At 51.0% G+C, this 15,449-nt stretch overlaps 2 protein-coding genes across 5 annotated transcripts; one reads left to right on the top strand and one right to left on the bottom strand.

The window, feature by feature from the left end:
• Positions 1 to 2,849: 2,849 nt before the first annotated feature.
• IMP4 (IMP U3 small nucleolar ribonucleoprotein 4) lies at positions 2,850 to 3,914 on the bottom strand (the record flags this gene model as incomplete). Of its 3 annotated transcripts, none has more annotated exons than XM_084237128.1 (6): positions 2,850 to 2,962; positions 3,046 to 3,119; positions 3,220 to 3,314; positions 3,399 to 3,553; positions 3,642 to 3,774; positions 3,864 to 3,914. In XM_084237128.1, the coding sequence occupies 6 exons, from the start codon at positions 3,912 to 3,914 to the stop codon at positions 2,850 to 2,852; spliced, it is 621 nt and encodes a 206-aa protein (XP_084093254.1). The 3 variants fall into 3 exon arrangements, with proteins under 3 accessions (XP_084093254.1, XP_084093255.1, XP_084093253.1); XM_084237129.1 differs by having other exon boundaries at positions 3,642 to 3,765; XM_084237127.1 differs by having other exon boundaries at positions 3,220 to 3,553.
• Positions 3,915 to 10,615: 6,701 nt separating this feature from the next.
• Positions 10,616 to 13,540, top strand: VMA22 (vacuolar ATPase assembly factor VMA22; the record flags this gene model as incomplete). 2 transcript variants are annotated; one of them, XM_084246919.1, is made up of 5 exons in its annotated part: positions 10,616 to 10,702; positions 10,823 to 10,926; positions 11,006 to 11,088; positions 11,551 to 11,682; positions 13,372 to 13,540. In XM_084246919.1, 5 exons carry the CDS (start codon positions 10,616 to 10,618, stop codon positions 13,482 to 13,484), a joined length of 519 nt encoding a protein of 172 aa, XP_084103045.1. In that variant the 3' UTR covers positions 13,485 to 13,540. The 2 variants fall into 2 exon arrangements, with proteins under 2 accessions (XP_084103045.1, XP_084103044.1); XM_084246918.1 differs by having other exon boundaries at positions 10,616 to 10,726.
• Positions 13,541 to 15,449: the final 1,909 nt, after the last annotated feature.

Raw genomic sequence — 15,449 nt, 5'->3', positions numbered from 1 at the left:
CAGTGTCAGTGGGCATTAAATGGCTGGGGAGAGTTCATTTTTTGAAGCTAGTGGGGATCACTGTGGACTCAGCGTTTGCTTCACCTTTGAAAGTTCAAAGATGGGCGGTTGTGATCACTGAGATTAGTTCTTGGGGGACAGTGGGAGTTCCTTGGAAGTTCATAGGGGACTGTGAGAATATGTTGATGGCAGTCACTGGAATGTCGGTGACGGCGGCAGACAGACAGCCCATGAAGTTCTCTGCCATTAACGCACTTGGAGTCTAAATGAATTTGCAATGGGGGGAGGCTGGGGAGAGCCATCCAGAGCAGCTCTGCCTTTCACTTTCCCAGCTCAAGCTTTTATTGAAGATGTGAACGCAGAACAAAATAGCACACAATTGTGTTTTTGCTTATACAGATGAATAAGTTACTGCTGAAATCAAGTTTTCCTGGTTAGTGGGGAACATGCGCACAAGCCAGCACGTCCTCAGAGGAGAGGAGTCAATTCTGGGACGAAGTTCTGTTTGCAGAGCTTCTGATGTCCTGGAACTCCGTATGCAGAGTAAACAGGTCTTCTCCAAAACTCCAGCCCCCTTTAGGGCAGCCGGCTCCCAACAGGTGACAGTGGAGTAACTGGGGGACTATGTTTTGAGTTTTAGTTTAAGCAATGCCAGGATCAAGTGTCAGGGGAGGTCACTGTGGGCTTCCATGGGGCCACAAGAATAAATGTCAGGGGGTGGCTGAGACTTCATGGCCATGGGCTGATGGAGACTCAGGGAGGCAGGATGCATGTCTCAGTGATCTCTGAGAAAACATGGAGGTTTGCTGGTATAGTTACAGAGACTCAAGTTCCTGAGGACTCATGGATACTGGTGGTAGTCATTCAGGACTAGAACTTGAGTAAACAGACAGGAGTCACTATGTCCTTTGTGGCCCCTGGTGGATGTCACTGGAAGATTACTAGAAATTGGTATCCGGGAAGCAGAGGCAGTAATGAGGGTCAGTGGGCCATCCATATTGTCTGTGCTACCTGAGAGGCAGGGCAGCTGACCCAGCAACTGGAGTCCTGGAAAGCTGAGGCTCCTATTAGGGGATCTAGGATTGTGATTCATCCATGCAAGCGTGTGTATATGTCTGTCCATCTGGATTGAGGGTCTATCCCCCCAGCAGGTTTGGGGGTTCTATCTTGTTCAGGGTCTTTGTTGTTACAGGTTGTTACTTACTGGCAGAAGCTAAGTCTGTCAAGCTGTAAGTCTGGCTGACTAGTTGACTGGATAGGTGGGGTATCTCTGGTGGGGTAACCTTTGTCCAGTTGTGGGCAGGAGGGTGGAAGGGCTATCTATCCTTGATAGGTTGTCTTGGGTCACCTCCCAATTGGCTGGAGATGTCCATGTGTCTTGCCACAGGTCTTTCTGGATGCCTGAGTACCTTCCTATCTGCACAGTAACCTGTGTTCACTTATCTTTTTGCCCCACTGGACTCTTTCCCTGGGACTCTGTCTACTACCTTTAGATAGATACGCAGGTGTAGCTAGGCATCTATATATCCAGTTTGGTGATCTGTTTTTCTGCCTGACTAGGGATCTGTAAGTATTTGTGGCTGACCCTGTAGTCCACTTATACTCTGGCTGGGTATCTGCCGCTTGCCCTCTTCTCTAACCAGGGCTGGCCTTTGGACACCATTCCTCTACATCTCCCTCAACATCCAAACTCTTCTGGCTCGCCCTCTACTGAGCTCAGATTCGGTATGGGGCATGGGAAGACTAAGACCTCCTTTGACAGCCTGGTTCGCATCACTTCTCTCTTCTCCCAGAAGACTAAGCTGTGTTCTGGAATGGGACACCCTGCTGCTTATTCACCCTACCGGTGATAAACCCCCTGCTGGCTGGCACTGCCCTCCAAAGATCCTGAGAAGCCCAAGTCCCACAGGCTTGCCAGTTTGGAGTATTTGCTGAGCTGCCACTTCACAGAGCTGAGTGGACAGAGTACTGCAAGGTGGCAGGGGATACACTTGCAGTGCTGTGAGGGACCCTGTCTGGGCCAGAGTCACAAAGGAAAATTATGACTTTACAGTGGAGAAAACCTGCAGACATCACTTTAACACCGGAAGCTTGTGGGGAGGTATTTTGAGACAATGATGTCCCCATTGTAGTTTTCTGCCTATCTTTTTGGTTAGTACAAAAAAAGAGAAGTGTGAAAACACTCCCTTATTCCACTCTTGAGAAGCTGTGGGCTGGGTGGGATGATCCACTGACCTAGCCCAAGTCCGGCATTTAGTAAACAAGAAAAACGCCACCCTCTCCAGTCACATGTGGCATCCAGTGTCCATTGGCGCACTCTAACTACCTTTGGAGGGATCTTTGTTACAATCTTCTCTCTTCAGGGTTCTACGACACTGTGTTCTGCACTGATGTCTCCTAAGGTTTCAGCCCCTCCTCTCCGTAAGTGCTGTGGACCTGCGGGTCCCTGCTCTTCCCCAGTCGCGCAGAACACCCAGTCTGAGCCACTTGTTTCTGTAACTTGACAAGCACCATCCATCTCAGGGTCCTGACATGGGCCCCCCAGGGAGCCCCTGTGTCTTCATGCCATCAGGGAGCGCCCAGAGCACTAGCCAAGGTCCTCCCTCCTCTCTCTCCATGTACCTGCTTTGTCTCTTCACAGGTCTGTCCTAACCCAGCATGTCATCACATCCTTCCAGGTCAAGCTGTACGCATTCCATAGGGTTGTAACAACCATTCTAGGTACAACCAGGGTGCTGTGTACACACTAGGAATGTGACCAGAGAGGAGGCAGACGGCGGTGTGACAAACACGTTTTATTCTGGGCCCTCCCCACCTGGATCCAGGCCTACGTCCTGATGCAAGCAGGCTCACTCGGAACTTAGAAAGACCCTCTTGCGTGCAGTGTTGGTGTATGGGTGCCAGCGCCACTCCACGTCTGCTGTGGCCTCTTGTTCCAGCGTGCCCAGGCGGATCATGTATACTGGGGAGGAGGGGAGAAATGCTGTGACCTGCACAGCCAACATACTCCCACCCCCACACGTACTTTAATGCCTCAAAGCTCACATTTCAGTTCAAAGCGAGGCCCGACCTCAGTCAGCTCCACGTTATGGTGGCTGGTCTTCTTATACACATGGTGCCTAGGGCAAGGGGTGGCAGGGAGCAGCTGTGGGTCAACAACAAACACTGGAGAGACACAAACATCAGGATACTATTCTAGGGCCCAGCCCATGGACCCACCGGAAGGAGATGTAGTCGTCCTGGTTTGCAAAGGTGATGACCCGGTGGCTGTCATCTTTGGGCACTGGGAACAGGTAACGGAGTATGTCGGACACCTGGGAGAGGGAAGGGAAGTGGTGAACGCCCAGTCTATTGCCCCCTACCCCAGTCCTAGCTCTCACCCCAAGGTCCCAACTTACCCGCTTGCCCAGGCGGGAGGAGAAGCCATGCATGATGAGGTGAGGTTTTGCCTCTGACACGGTGCCCAGGTCGGGGATGTCATGACGCATAACGACATTGCACAGCGTGAAGTAAGCCGTGGGGCCAAAGGGCAGGTGGCTAACAATGAGTCCCACTGGCAGGGCCAGGCAGTCCGTCAAGAGACCCTGTCTGCTCTCAGACGGCCACCCGAGCAGACCCCTTACCGCCCCTAGCAGCCTTACCAGGAGTGCCTCTGTGCTCATGGACAATCAGCAGGTCAGTGACGCCATTGGCCTTGCAAGCTCGTACCAGCGCCCCCACCTCATGCCGGCCACGGTTCATTCGCTGAGCGCCCGGGAACACCAGCTTCATCTCCTGCGCAGGAACAGTTCGGACGGGGCTGGGGTCAGTGGTCTCAAGCCTCTCCCACTCACCACCAGCCCCCCACGTCCCAATACTCGCACCTTTGCAAACATTTTGAGGCGGGAGCTGGGGTCTCGGGAGGTGGTGATCATGACCTTGGGGTCCTCCACCCCAGCCCACCGATACTCGTCATCAACATGGCTGGTGACACCTGGGGGCGTGAGGGGCAAGAACGTGACATTGAATTGGGAAGTGAAATGCTAAACCGGGGCTGGCCGAATCTGTCTAGAATGGTACTGACAGTAGCTTTAAGAATGGTAATGCTCCATGCCCACACGGGACTGCAGGGTGGCCCCAGTCACACTGGCTCTAAGCACAAATGTGATAAAGAAAGTGAAATTGTAAGTTGGAATTACTTTTAGTTCATTTAAATTATACATTAAGCATATGGAGCTAGGCGCTACTATGACACCGTGAGAGTGGAGGTCTAAATCCTTAGTAAGGCCCAAGGTGACAAACTCATTTCCTTCAGAAAAAACACTGAGAACATTTGAGTCCTCTCAGGTTTGCTGAATGATGCAATAAATGAAACATGTGGGTGCTGGGGTACAGCAGTGATCAGAATGGCCATGGTCCTGCCCTGGCAGAATGCACATTCTATGAAGGGGGCCAGTTAACAAAGCAAAGCAGAGAGTAAGTGGGTATGTATGGGACCAGGAGCACTCAGGGTGCTCCCCTGCAGTGCCATCTGTGTGGAGCCACAAGGCACTTGGGTACAATTCCTAGAACAGGAGCTGCAGGTTTTTTTCAGGCATTAAGAGAAAGAACGTGTAGGCCACTGGGCTGGAGTGCAGAGGGGCGCTGGCGCATTGTCAGGGAAGGTTACCTTCACTGCCGGCATCATCAAATTCCAGGGACCCCTGCAAGGCCAGAGCCTCCTGTCGTAACTCGGTGGGAATCAGGCGGTTCTCTGCAGGGAAGACAGCGGGCTGCGTGTGACACATGCAAGTTCATACGGCATTACTTACCAACGTGGACACACCTGCTGGAGAAGTAGCTTTCTTCATCTTTCTGAACAGAAAGATGCTTAAGTGACCTGTGCTTGTGTGTTTGAGGGTGGGAGAGATAGTTTATTCTTGTTTATATGCGGAACTGTTAATAGTGGTTATAGGAGACTTCATTTTCTATGGATCCCGAGTCTCATGGCTTGAGAACTTCCTAAAGTATTTCAACACAAATATGCCTTGCTCTTGTAGTTAAAAAGTTACTACAGACTACTTGTAGGGGCAGGAAGGCCACAGTGCAGATTTTCTGATCCAGCAGACAGGTAAAGGAGAGTCCTGGAGCCCTCAGTGGGTTTCTCAGGCTTTTACTGAGTTTTACATGCATTGCAGGAACCAGGTACAGGGCATGCAAGGGTGCCTGGGGGCCAGGCGGCCATTAGGCCTCCAGGCCCCAGGCAAGTCTTTGGGCTTGTATGGCCTGCTTTTCTCCCCTTCTTTCTCTTGCTTCTGCTTCTATTGGCAACTGTATCTCAATACTCCTCTCACCACCCACAGAAGTAAACAACAGTTTGCAATAATATAACAACTGCTGCTAGTACCCCATGAGGCAGGGCAATCCTAATGGTAAGAGGGCAGAAAAGCCTGAAAAACCATTTTCCCTACACTACTCTTTTTACATGAAGGTGGACCAGAAAACTGCAAACATTCTCACAACAAAACTGCTAATAATTTTTTTTTTTTTTTTTTTTTGGTGGGGCCCTTGCCAGTGGCCAGGGATCGAACTGGTGCTGTAGAGGCTGCGGGCAGCCTCGCAACCCAGCGCTCAACCGCTGCGCCACCAGGGGAGGTCCAAAACTGCTAATAATTATGCTCCAGACAGAGGTTTCCTCTGCACTAAAGTTGAACCTGGCAGAAGGGAGGGGCTGCAGCATGCTCACGGTGGAGTACAGAGCTAAACATGAACATGCCTGTGGGCCCAGCACTTCTTCTCAACATGCCCTGGAGGGGCATTAAAAGATTCATTTATTTATGCATACAAGAACTGGGGCACAGGCCAGAGGGGTGAGGGGTGAGAAGATTCACCAAAGACAGAATGGGGAGCAGAACAGGCAGACTGACCAAAGTACACTGCTGAGGGGAGCAGCGGGCGAGACAGGAGAGGTCTGCTGCGCCATGTGGGTCACACCTCCCTGGCCGGGGATCGAACTCATGTCTCAGTACCTGCGGTTAGCTTTGTAGTGCTGCGTCTTAACCCCTTGTGCCACCAGGAAGGCCCCTGGAGGAACTTTTATACGTGGAAAATATTCCAGGCAGTATTTGACAACTCCACAGGCCCAGTATTTAGTCATTTCCCAAATATAACCAAAGCAAAGACTGATAATTCCTCTGAAGTCTGGTAACACACCCTAATTACAAAAGGAGTTTTACTCGGATCTCTGTTCAGTTGTACCTAGCTACAATTTATTTTTTTTCACTTTTGCACTAGCTACAAAGCTAGGACAAAACCTATGGGGGGGGGGTGGTGTCAAAGTTCTTGGAATATAAAGAAATAGACAAAAGGAAAACCTTATCTGACCCTTACAGTTTTCCTCCTTATAACAAACGACACAAAAACATATGAGTGGTGGAGGAGACTAGAAAAGAGATCTTAAGAGGCTTTAAACAACACTTAAAATAACTCTCCAGTTTGCTTAATTTTTTAAATTTGCAGTTTTCAAGTTTGGAGCACAAAAAGGTTTTAGAAGTTCAAAAGAACCCCCACAATAGCCACTAAAGTTTTTCATCATCATTGGTGCTATTGACCCAGCAAGATAAGAATTTACAAAACCAACAAGGGAAGTGATCTTTTTATATAAAACCAGCTGGAGTCTGAAAATAAAGTCTGAGAAGTGTACAAAAAAAAACACGAACATTCACCAATGAGGGCAAGCCCTCCCACAGAAAAACTCCTGCTACGCTTACTCACTAACCAGGGAGTTCTTGCTGCAGGACAGCTCCAGCCACAGGCCAGTCTTTGGAAGTGACTAGCACTTATCCCAAACAAAGGATAACTTCAACTAAAAGGAAGGAGGTTGGTTCTTAGCAGTGTTCGTGGAAAGAAATGGTGGTTCGTGGAAGCAGTAGAGTACAAAAGGCTCAACTGGAGTGCCCGATGTTTCCTGGAGATACCAAATCTTCAAAAGTGAGATGGGGCATCCCTGCTGGGCACAAGAGCTTAAGCATTAGCACTATGAAGCTATCCGCAACTACTGCAGCACGAGTTGGATCCCCAGCCAGGGAGCTGACCCACGTGTCACAGCAGACCTCTCCTGTCTCACCCCCTGCTCCCCTCAGCAGTGTATTTCAGTCAATTCGCCTGTTGTGTACCCCACTCTGTCTTGGTGAGTCCTCTCACTTCCCCCACCTCTGATCTGTACCCCAGTTCTTATATGCATAAATCAATAAATCTCTTTTTTTAAAAAAAAAGATGACTTCAGGTCTCACTTCCAACATCATACATGTTAACCTCTAAATAGAAGCAATTAAGTATTTGGGATTAATGAACTGCAATTTAGGGTACACAGTTTCATATAAACTTAAAATGTGATCTGAGAAGGGGAAAAAGTTGGGGTTTTATGGAAAGAAAAAAGGAAGATGAGGTGAGTGGTTAAAGAGTTTATATGTTAACAAGCTTAAGCTCTTCTTGGTTATAAATAACTGGATACTAAATTTGGCCGACATCCATTATGTGGCCAAGTAATGACGACAAACATTTTTCTGCCATGACAACTCTCATCCCATTTTGTACAATGGATCCACTTTGTTTCCATTTTATTAATCTTTTCATTTTCTTATATATTTATACATATATATATTTAAATGGAATTACCCTCTGAGGAGAAGGAATGAGACCACACAGCAACAAATGCTGTGCAGTGTTTAGCTCAGCAGAAGCACTCCATAAGCATTTTTTATAAAAGATCTATTTTATTTATTTATGCATACAAGAACTGGGTGCGGGGGTGAGAGGATTCACCAGATACAGAGTGGGGAGCAGAACAGGCAGACTGACTGAAATATACTGCTGAGGGGAGCAGCAGGCGAGACAAGAGAGGTCTGCTGTGCCATTATGTGGGTCAGCTCCCTGGCCGGGGATTGAACTCATGCCACAGTGGCTGACAATAGCTTGATAGCCCTCAGACTTTAACCCTTGTGCCACCAGGGAGGTCCTGTTGTTCATTTTTGTGCATTATTTGATTTCTCTCCTCAGGTGTATTCCCTGTAAATACCCCACGCCCACAGAACCCACAGAACCCGTGACCCATCAAGCTATCACCGTGGTCCCTTGTGTTAGTCCCCCCATTTTGATCCCTCTCCCTCCCCTGCTGTAAGCCTCAGATCTAAAGTTGCCTACAAGTTTTGTCATTTTCTTTTTGACCCTTTGTTTGGTTTCCCTATATTCCTCCTGGACATGATATCATCCAGTATTTTCTTTTCTTTCTGACTTATTTCACTGAGCTTATCCCTTCCAGCTCCATCCATGTTGCTGCAAATGGCATGAGTTTATCGTTTTTGAATGCTCAGTAGTATTCCATTGTGTATATATATATACCACATCTTCTTGATCCAGTCATCTGTTTTGGGGAATTTAGATTGTTTCCACAATGGCTCCACTTACATATATTTTTCACACCTATCAATCTTTCAAGTTAGTTATACTGGGACAATTTAACATTTCAATTAGAGAAGAGACAAAGAGCCAGGAGTTAGAGTCTGTCTAGTCTTCCTTCATGTACAGGTAAAGAAGAACGGTCAATGTGTGGTCTTGTAAACAAAAGGTCATTTGGAAAATGGAAAAATGGATGAAATACTGCAAAGTTAAGAGTCCTTCACAATGGAAATAAAATTAAGTTCTACACGACGAATAACATTTAAAAATGAAAGGGAATCTAATAGTGCCAAAAGTACTTAAAATGGTAGCAGGAAGAAAACCTGCAGGGGAGGGAGGAATCTACAGGATCATGTAAAAAATTCAAATTTGGGAAGAGCTAGATGCACTGTACATAAACACGCAAGCTGTAAAATCTATACATTGCTACATAAATGACAAGTAATTCATACCATCATATGAACGGGTCATTGACAAGCCAACAGCCAGTTGCAACAGGTAAGGAAACCACCAGCAAATACTGGAAATGATGCTCTGCCACACCAACTCTAAGACTAAAAAGTGTTTTATATATACTATTTGGTCTCCACCTGCCCCTCCTCATAGTGTAACGGGGTGGTCCCCAGTGAAAGGGGAGTATCCAGGTTCCTGGCCCCACCCAAGAAAGGGTGGAGCTGAGTAGAGAGAAGGAGAAGAAGTCAGAGAGGAGACAGAAGAAGACAGAAGGATGGAGAGCCTGGAAACCTGGAGCGGACATGGAGGAGAAAAGAGATGAACAAGCAGCGCTTGCTTCTTAGTCCTGGACTGGGTGAAACAGCCGTGGGTGGGAGACCCGTGGGGAGGTTAACGATGGCAGCTCTAATTTTGATTTTGCTCTTTTTTTCTAGTTGTGCCGGGCCCCTTCTGCCCCTTCCCTATGGATCCCCATCAGAAGGTGCCTTGGCCTTGGGGCAGCTTTCGGGCCTCAGTGGCCTGCTCTGGGCCAACCCTGTTGGGGCATTTACCTACGAGAGGGCCGGTAACTTTGGGCGCTTGATTTGGAAACTATATTCTTTATCTTTTCTGTACTGCACACTAATTATTTTAAAGTTGCTTTCCGCTAAAAGTCTTACGTGCTAGAATATGTTTTGTCTTGATGCAGCGGGTGGCAGAACCTATTTAGAGGCGGCAGGTTTGGGGTTCTGGGGTGCCCCTCACCCTGTCCCGTGTAAAATGTCTTTGTAAGGCTGGCGGGGGTCCAGGTTGGAGTCGGGTGGGTGGAGGGGTCTTGAAGACCAGAGACTTACCTTCCAGGGCGCGCTTAACCTTCTCCTTCTTCTCCTGGGCCGTGCGCTGCGCGTCCTCCCGGGCTTTGCGGTACAGGTATTCCCGGCGGAGACGGGCCTCGCGGCGCAGCTGCAACAGCGGGTCGGTCAGCCCCTCTGACGGCACCCCCGCCCCAGCCGAGGGGCATCCTCCCCGGGTCCCCGGACCACATTCCCAGCCCTCCGCGAGCCCCCACCGCCCAAGGTGAGAACTCCAGGTACCCCTCCTACCATGCTGGGACCGGCCCACGTGCGCCGGAAGACTCTCCGGGTGGATCCTGAGCCTCGCTGCCCTCGCTGCCGCCCTCAACAATAAAGGCTGCTAGGGCTTCACTGCGCCTGCTGCGCACGCGGTTGCCCGAAGCTAAGATGGCGGGCGGCGGGCGGGGCTTGAGGGGGATCGGCCCCTCGCGAGCGCGCTTGGTGCGGCCGCCGGGAGGTGTCAAGATGGCGGGCGGCTCCGGACGGCGGCCCAGAGAGACGTCGCACCCTCGCCGCCGTGCAGGACGCCCCTTCTCAGTGACCGAGCCGCTGAAGTAGTGTGAACGCTGCACAGCGATTCCCTCGAGCGGCCCGGGTGCCTTTTACAAGTTTCCAGCCGCCCCGCAAGGCCGGTCCCGAGATAGCTGCACCCGCCCCCCCGTCTCCACAGCGCCGCCCCCGTCTCCACAGCGCCGCCCCCGTCTCCACAGCGCCGCCCCCGTCTCCACAGCGCCGCCCCCGTCTCCACAGCGCCGCCCCCGTCTCCACAGCGCCGCCCGCCGCCGCCGGCCGAGGGGTCCGCGGGCGCTCCCGGAGACGCCTTCGCGGGGCGCGGCTCCCGCGCGGGGCTGAGCCTCCCGGCGCCGGCACGGCCTGCGGGACCCTCGGCTGCGGCGCGGCGGGGCGCGGGGGCCATGGCGGCGGCCGGCGCGCGCGCGGAGCTGGACTCCCTGCTCCTGCGGCTGCTCGCCGACCTGGAGGAGCTGGAGGCCAAGCGGGCGGCGCTCAACTCGCGGGTGGAGGAGGTGGGAGCACGGGGTGGGGTGGTGGGGCCCGGGGGAGGAGGCGGGAGTGCGGGGGGAGCGGGCGGGGCGCGCGGCTCCAGCGTCTGCTCTCCCCAGGGCTGGCTGTCGCTCTCGCAGGCGCGCTACGCCATGGGCGCCAAGGCCGTGGGGCCCCTGCAGTTCGCCGCCCGCATGCAGCCCCGGGTCCGCGTGGCCGCCTGGTGAGGAGCCTTCCCGGGGGCGGGGGCGGGGGCGGGGGCCGGGCCGGGCCGGGGCGCCAAAGGTCCCCTCTCTCCTCAGCGAGGCCCAGGATCAGCTCCAGAAGTTCCGGGTGGTGAAGGCCGGCGCCCCGGCCCCGGAGGAGGTGGGGCCCCGCGAGGCCAGTGAGTAGGGGCCGCGGAGTCGCGGCGGGTTCTCGCCCGGGCGCGGGAGGGGCGCGGCCTCCGACAGTCGCGGGATGACCAGGCGCGCTGAGGGGAGGCCCTGCACCGCGGCTGTAGGTTTCGGTGAACAAACTATCCTCTCAGCGCCCCGCTGAGGAGGCCGGAGCCAGGCCCGGAGGGCCTCTCTGGCCGTGGGCATATTGGGGCAAAGCGGGCAAGACAGGTCAGGAACCACCTGCCGGGGAGCCACCTGCCGGTCTCGGGACAGACACTCGCACTTGAATCCCGCGGGAACGCGTGGTGCTTTGTGGTAACTTGTTTCAGAAACAGAAAAGTTGGGGGATGGGGTTTTCCAACCGCTGGTATTTTCCCAGGACCATGAGCTCGGATTAGGTCCCGCAAAGACGCCGAGAATACGAGGGCCGGGCTCTGAGACCTCCACCTCAGTCTGTCTTTCTCCAGCTTTGCGCAGGCGTAAGGGTCCCCCCAAAACCCAGGAGCCCGAGTCGGCCCCAGTGCCTCAGGATCCCTTGAACTGGTTTGGAATCCTGGTTCCTCACAGTCTGCGGCAGGCCCAAGCCAGCTTCCAGGAGGGTGAGTGGACCCTCTCGTCAACGATTGTAGCTCTGGCCCAAAATCAGGCCTTTTGCCTGCGAGGAGCGCTTGAGCATTAACGCTGAGGTTAGTTTGCCAAGTGCTCTGCAGGTTTTCTCCATTGCAGGCTTTTGTTGCGTACCTCCTCTATTTTCAAAAGATATTTGTTGACTTTGCTGTGGGCTAGGCTCATGCTCCGAGCTAGAGATAGAGCAGGAAATAAAAGAAGAAGTACCCCGAGTTGGGGTGTATTCTATTGAGGGAAGAAAAGGACATGCAAATGAAAGAAAATGCCTAAATACAATACCAGATAGGGCATGGTGGATGGAGTTGGGACCAGGAGTAGGCTGACACAGTTATCTTATGAGAGATGGCCTCAAAGGCTTCCTGAACTGATGAAGGAATGAGCATCGTGGGCGGTTATGTACGACAGTGTCACAGCAGCCAGGGCAAAAGCCCGAAAGCCCTGAACTGATATCTTGTCTGACACAGCAGAAATGAGGCCAGTGGGCTGGAGCAGAGTTGGTACAGTGGGGAGAGGCCAGAGAGGGCTGGCCCAGGTGATTTGAGGGCTGTGTCCCGGTTGAGGACTTCAGAAGTGATGGGGTACCTGTGAGCAGAGGGAAGTGCAGGGCGTCAGGAATCCTTGGGTGCAGGGTGGGGACAAATCAGAGCAAAGTAGGTGCCAGGGAGCAGCCAGACATGAAATGCAGGGGAGGAGGGCGTAACTGGTAGGAAATCATGTTTTGAGAATAGAAGCTCCAACATTTGTTGACAAATCAATCCAGAAGTTGGGGAAGGAGAGGCGTAAGGGAGGATCCCTCAGTCCCCAGAGGTGCACCAGGGAGGATGGAGCTGCTCTCACTTGGTGGGAGGATGCCAAAGCCTAGCTCAGGGGAAGTCAGGAGTTGGATTTGGGCCAGTTCCTCTTGCTGTGAAGTGGAAATTCTGAGCAGGTGGTTGAGTACATGCTTGCGGAATTTGGAAGAGGCCTGGCTAGAGAGAGCAATTTGGGAACTCACTGCATATCACCAGTATTTAATTCTCAAGTTGCTGACATGGCATAAGAGCTGAGATGAGATAAGATCAGCAAGAGATTGTGAGTCTGGATGGGAGGCGCAGGGAAAGGAGGGGAGATTCCATGCAAGAAGACTGAGAAGCATCAGTGAAGTCAGAGCAATGCCCAGAGGAGAAGGTAGCCTAGAAACCAGGAGAAAAGGTTTCCTGGAGGGAGGTGATCAGATGTCCAGCCAACTCTGCTTCTAGACAGGTAGGGTGAAGATAGAACTGGCCAGTGGACTGGACAAGGGTCTAGAGAACTTCACTTCAGCCTTCCCAGAAGAAAGCCATGAGAAGTGGATCCTGGATGTGGACCACTTTTAGGCAGAGAAAACAAGTGAAAGGAGAAAGGGTGGGGCACTGAGGAACTTTGGTAATAGAGGAGAAACAGAAGGAAATGAGGCAGTTTTATGATCTGTGAATTTTCAGTTCCTGCTGGGTGATCTGCTGGGGCCAAGGAGATCTCTGGGGAGTTGACAGCTGAAAGAGGCTGAAGGTTTACAGTGAGATTCTGGAATAGCCAATGCAAGACTGTACCTGCAATGTTTAGAGAATTGTCTGGACCTGGATGTGATGTCCTGAGACACATGTCACACACAGGTGCCATAGCGATAATCTCTTTTCCTCTAGGCCTGCAGCTGGCTGCAGATATAGCCAGCCTTCAGATCCGCATCAACTGGGGCCAAAGCCAGCTTCGTGGGCTCAAGGAGAAACTAAAGCAGCTCGAGTCTGAGGCTGCCTGACCTGTGATCTCAGAGACAGGGCAGTGACACAGATGTTCTTCCTGTGCTGCCTCATCTCAGGCCTCTTTCTTCAGCTTCCCAGACCCCAGCCGATACCCCCTTCTTAAATTTTCTCTGGTTTGCGTGTTTCAAACTTGGTAGATGTGAAAGCCTCAAGAAGCAAAAACTTAATGATGCTGAAAGTCCCTACTGTTAATAACTAAAAGCAAAGTCTCAGTGCTAGTTCAATATGCTAGGTAGTTTATGAGGTAATCAAAATTAGGCTTCAAATGCTGGAGCAATCTGACAGGTTTTATTCTGTGCGAGCTGGTCCATGAAACCTAAGTTTGAATTTACTTTATATAAGTAGGAACACTGAGTTCATACTCATTATATTTAGAATGTGATTATTTTTGTCAGGACGGGCTTCTAGTTCAGATTGTCCTGACCTAGAGATGCACCGATGCTGCAGGAAGGCCTCGCCGCATTTAACCTCTTCGTTTCAAAATAACACCTTGATTTTTTTCTAAGTGGGAGACTGGTAAATACCGGATGGTTTCACTTACATGTGGAATCTACAGAAACTGAACAAAGGATCGGACAAAGACAGATCCTAAGACTGACCCTGGAAGCAGACTGTCGATCTGACATGCTCTGGAGAGGAGGGAGGTGGGGAGAACGGAGAGGAGTGGGGAGGAGAGCGCAGTGGGGTGTGGGGAGGACTGGGGGCACTTTGGTGGTGGGGAACTGTGGGGACTGCTCCTAAGGGGAGAAATCCTATAGTGAAAAAATAAACAAGGATTTTTAAAAACAAAACGAACAAAAACCCTAAATAATGCTCTATCGGTGCAAAAGCTGGGAACCCATTCTAAACTCTCTGGTTCCTTGGTCATTGGCAGGGTGAAAAGACTAGCTTTATTTGCAGCAGCAGATTTCTGCATATAGGATGGAACCAGTGAAAATGACTTTGCTTTTACCTGTTGGACCAGGGGCAGAGCTCCCAGAAAATTTTACAATTTGTTCTTGCTACTGTGAAGCCAATTCCAGGCTTGTGCTCTAGGACACTCACGGGACTTGCTAGGTTAGTTAATATTAACAAACAACTGGAACAGCCTTATGGATCAATCAGTTGTGCTTTTTTTCCAAAATTTGAAATTCGAAGGGCTGGTGGCAGGTGCCAACTGGAGTACAAGTCTCTATGATAGTTAAACTAATAAAGATACTTAAGGTGAGGATCAGAACCCTAGAGAAAAGACTGGTGGAAAGGGGTTCCAGCCAGTTGCTTCTTAAACCCTTGCCTGAGAGGGCTTGGTTTTATAAAATCTTGAGATAGGTGGAGATTTCTCAAAAGGGGGAAAAAAGGAATTGCAATTGAGACTTGAACAAGGCAGAAACAAACCCCCCAACCCCCGTGGGCACATGTTAATTTCAGATCTCTGGTAGGCAGTTTGCAGGTAGGAAGAAATGCCTGTTGGTTGGCATCTGTGAGCTGGTCTTGAGAGGGGGTGGGGGACTGGGGATAGAGGCTGATGCATGACAGCAGGACTTAGGAGGGCTCTTGCAGCAGGTGTCTTGACCTGCTGCATCTACCTCTACCTCTTTCTTTGCCCAAAACTTGTTATATTTGTTTTCTTTCGCAAAAGGAAGGACAAGAAATAGGAGACTCCGTTTCACTGGAACCCTCAACACTGATGTTAGTACAGGAAGATGCTATACACATTACAAGATCAGGACAGCATGGCTTCCTGTAAATAAAACACAAATACTTGAGTAGGTGGGCAGCCGTTGGCGGGTTTTTTAAGTCAGAAAGTGAAAAGATGTAACCTAGATTTTCAAGAGAAAATCTCTAGGAAGACATCTTCCAGGTTTTTAAGAACCTGCATTTTTGTTACTAGGAATGAGACCGAGCCTCTTAATTTGTTGAAGAGGCAGTTGTTTCCTAGGTAGGAACTCTGTATCCTCACTTCACTTTTCTACTGGGTTGAT

The sequence above is a fragment of the Talpa europaea genome, assembly GCF_964194135.1.
Source record: "Talpa europaea genome assembly, chromosome: 1".
In the NCBI taxonomy this organism is placed as follows: domain Eukaryota; kingdom Metazoa; phylum Chordata; class Mammalia; order Eulipotyphla; family Talpidae; genus Talpa; species Talpa europaea.
The sequence above is the reverse complement of the archived record's forward strand: the minus strand, read 5'-3'. Positions and strand labels throughout refer to the sequence as shown.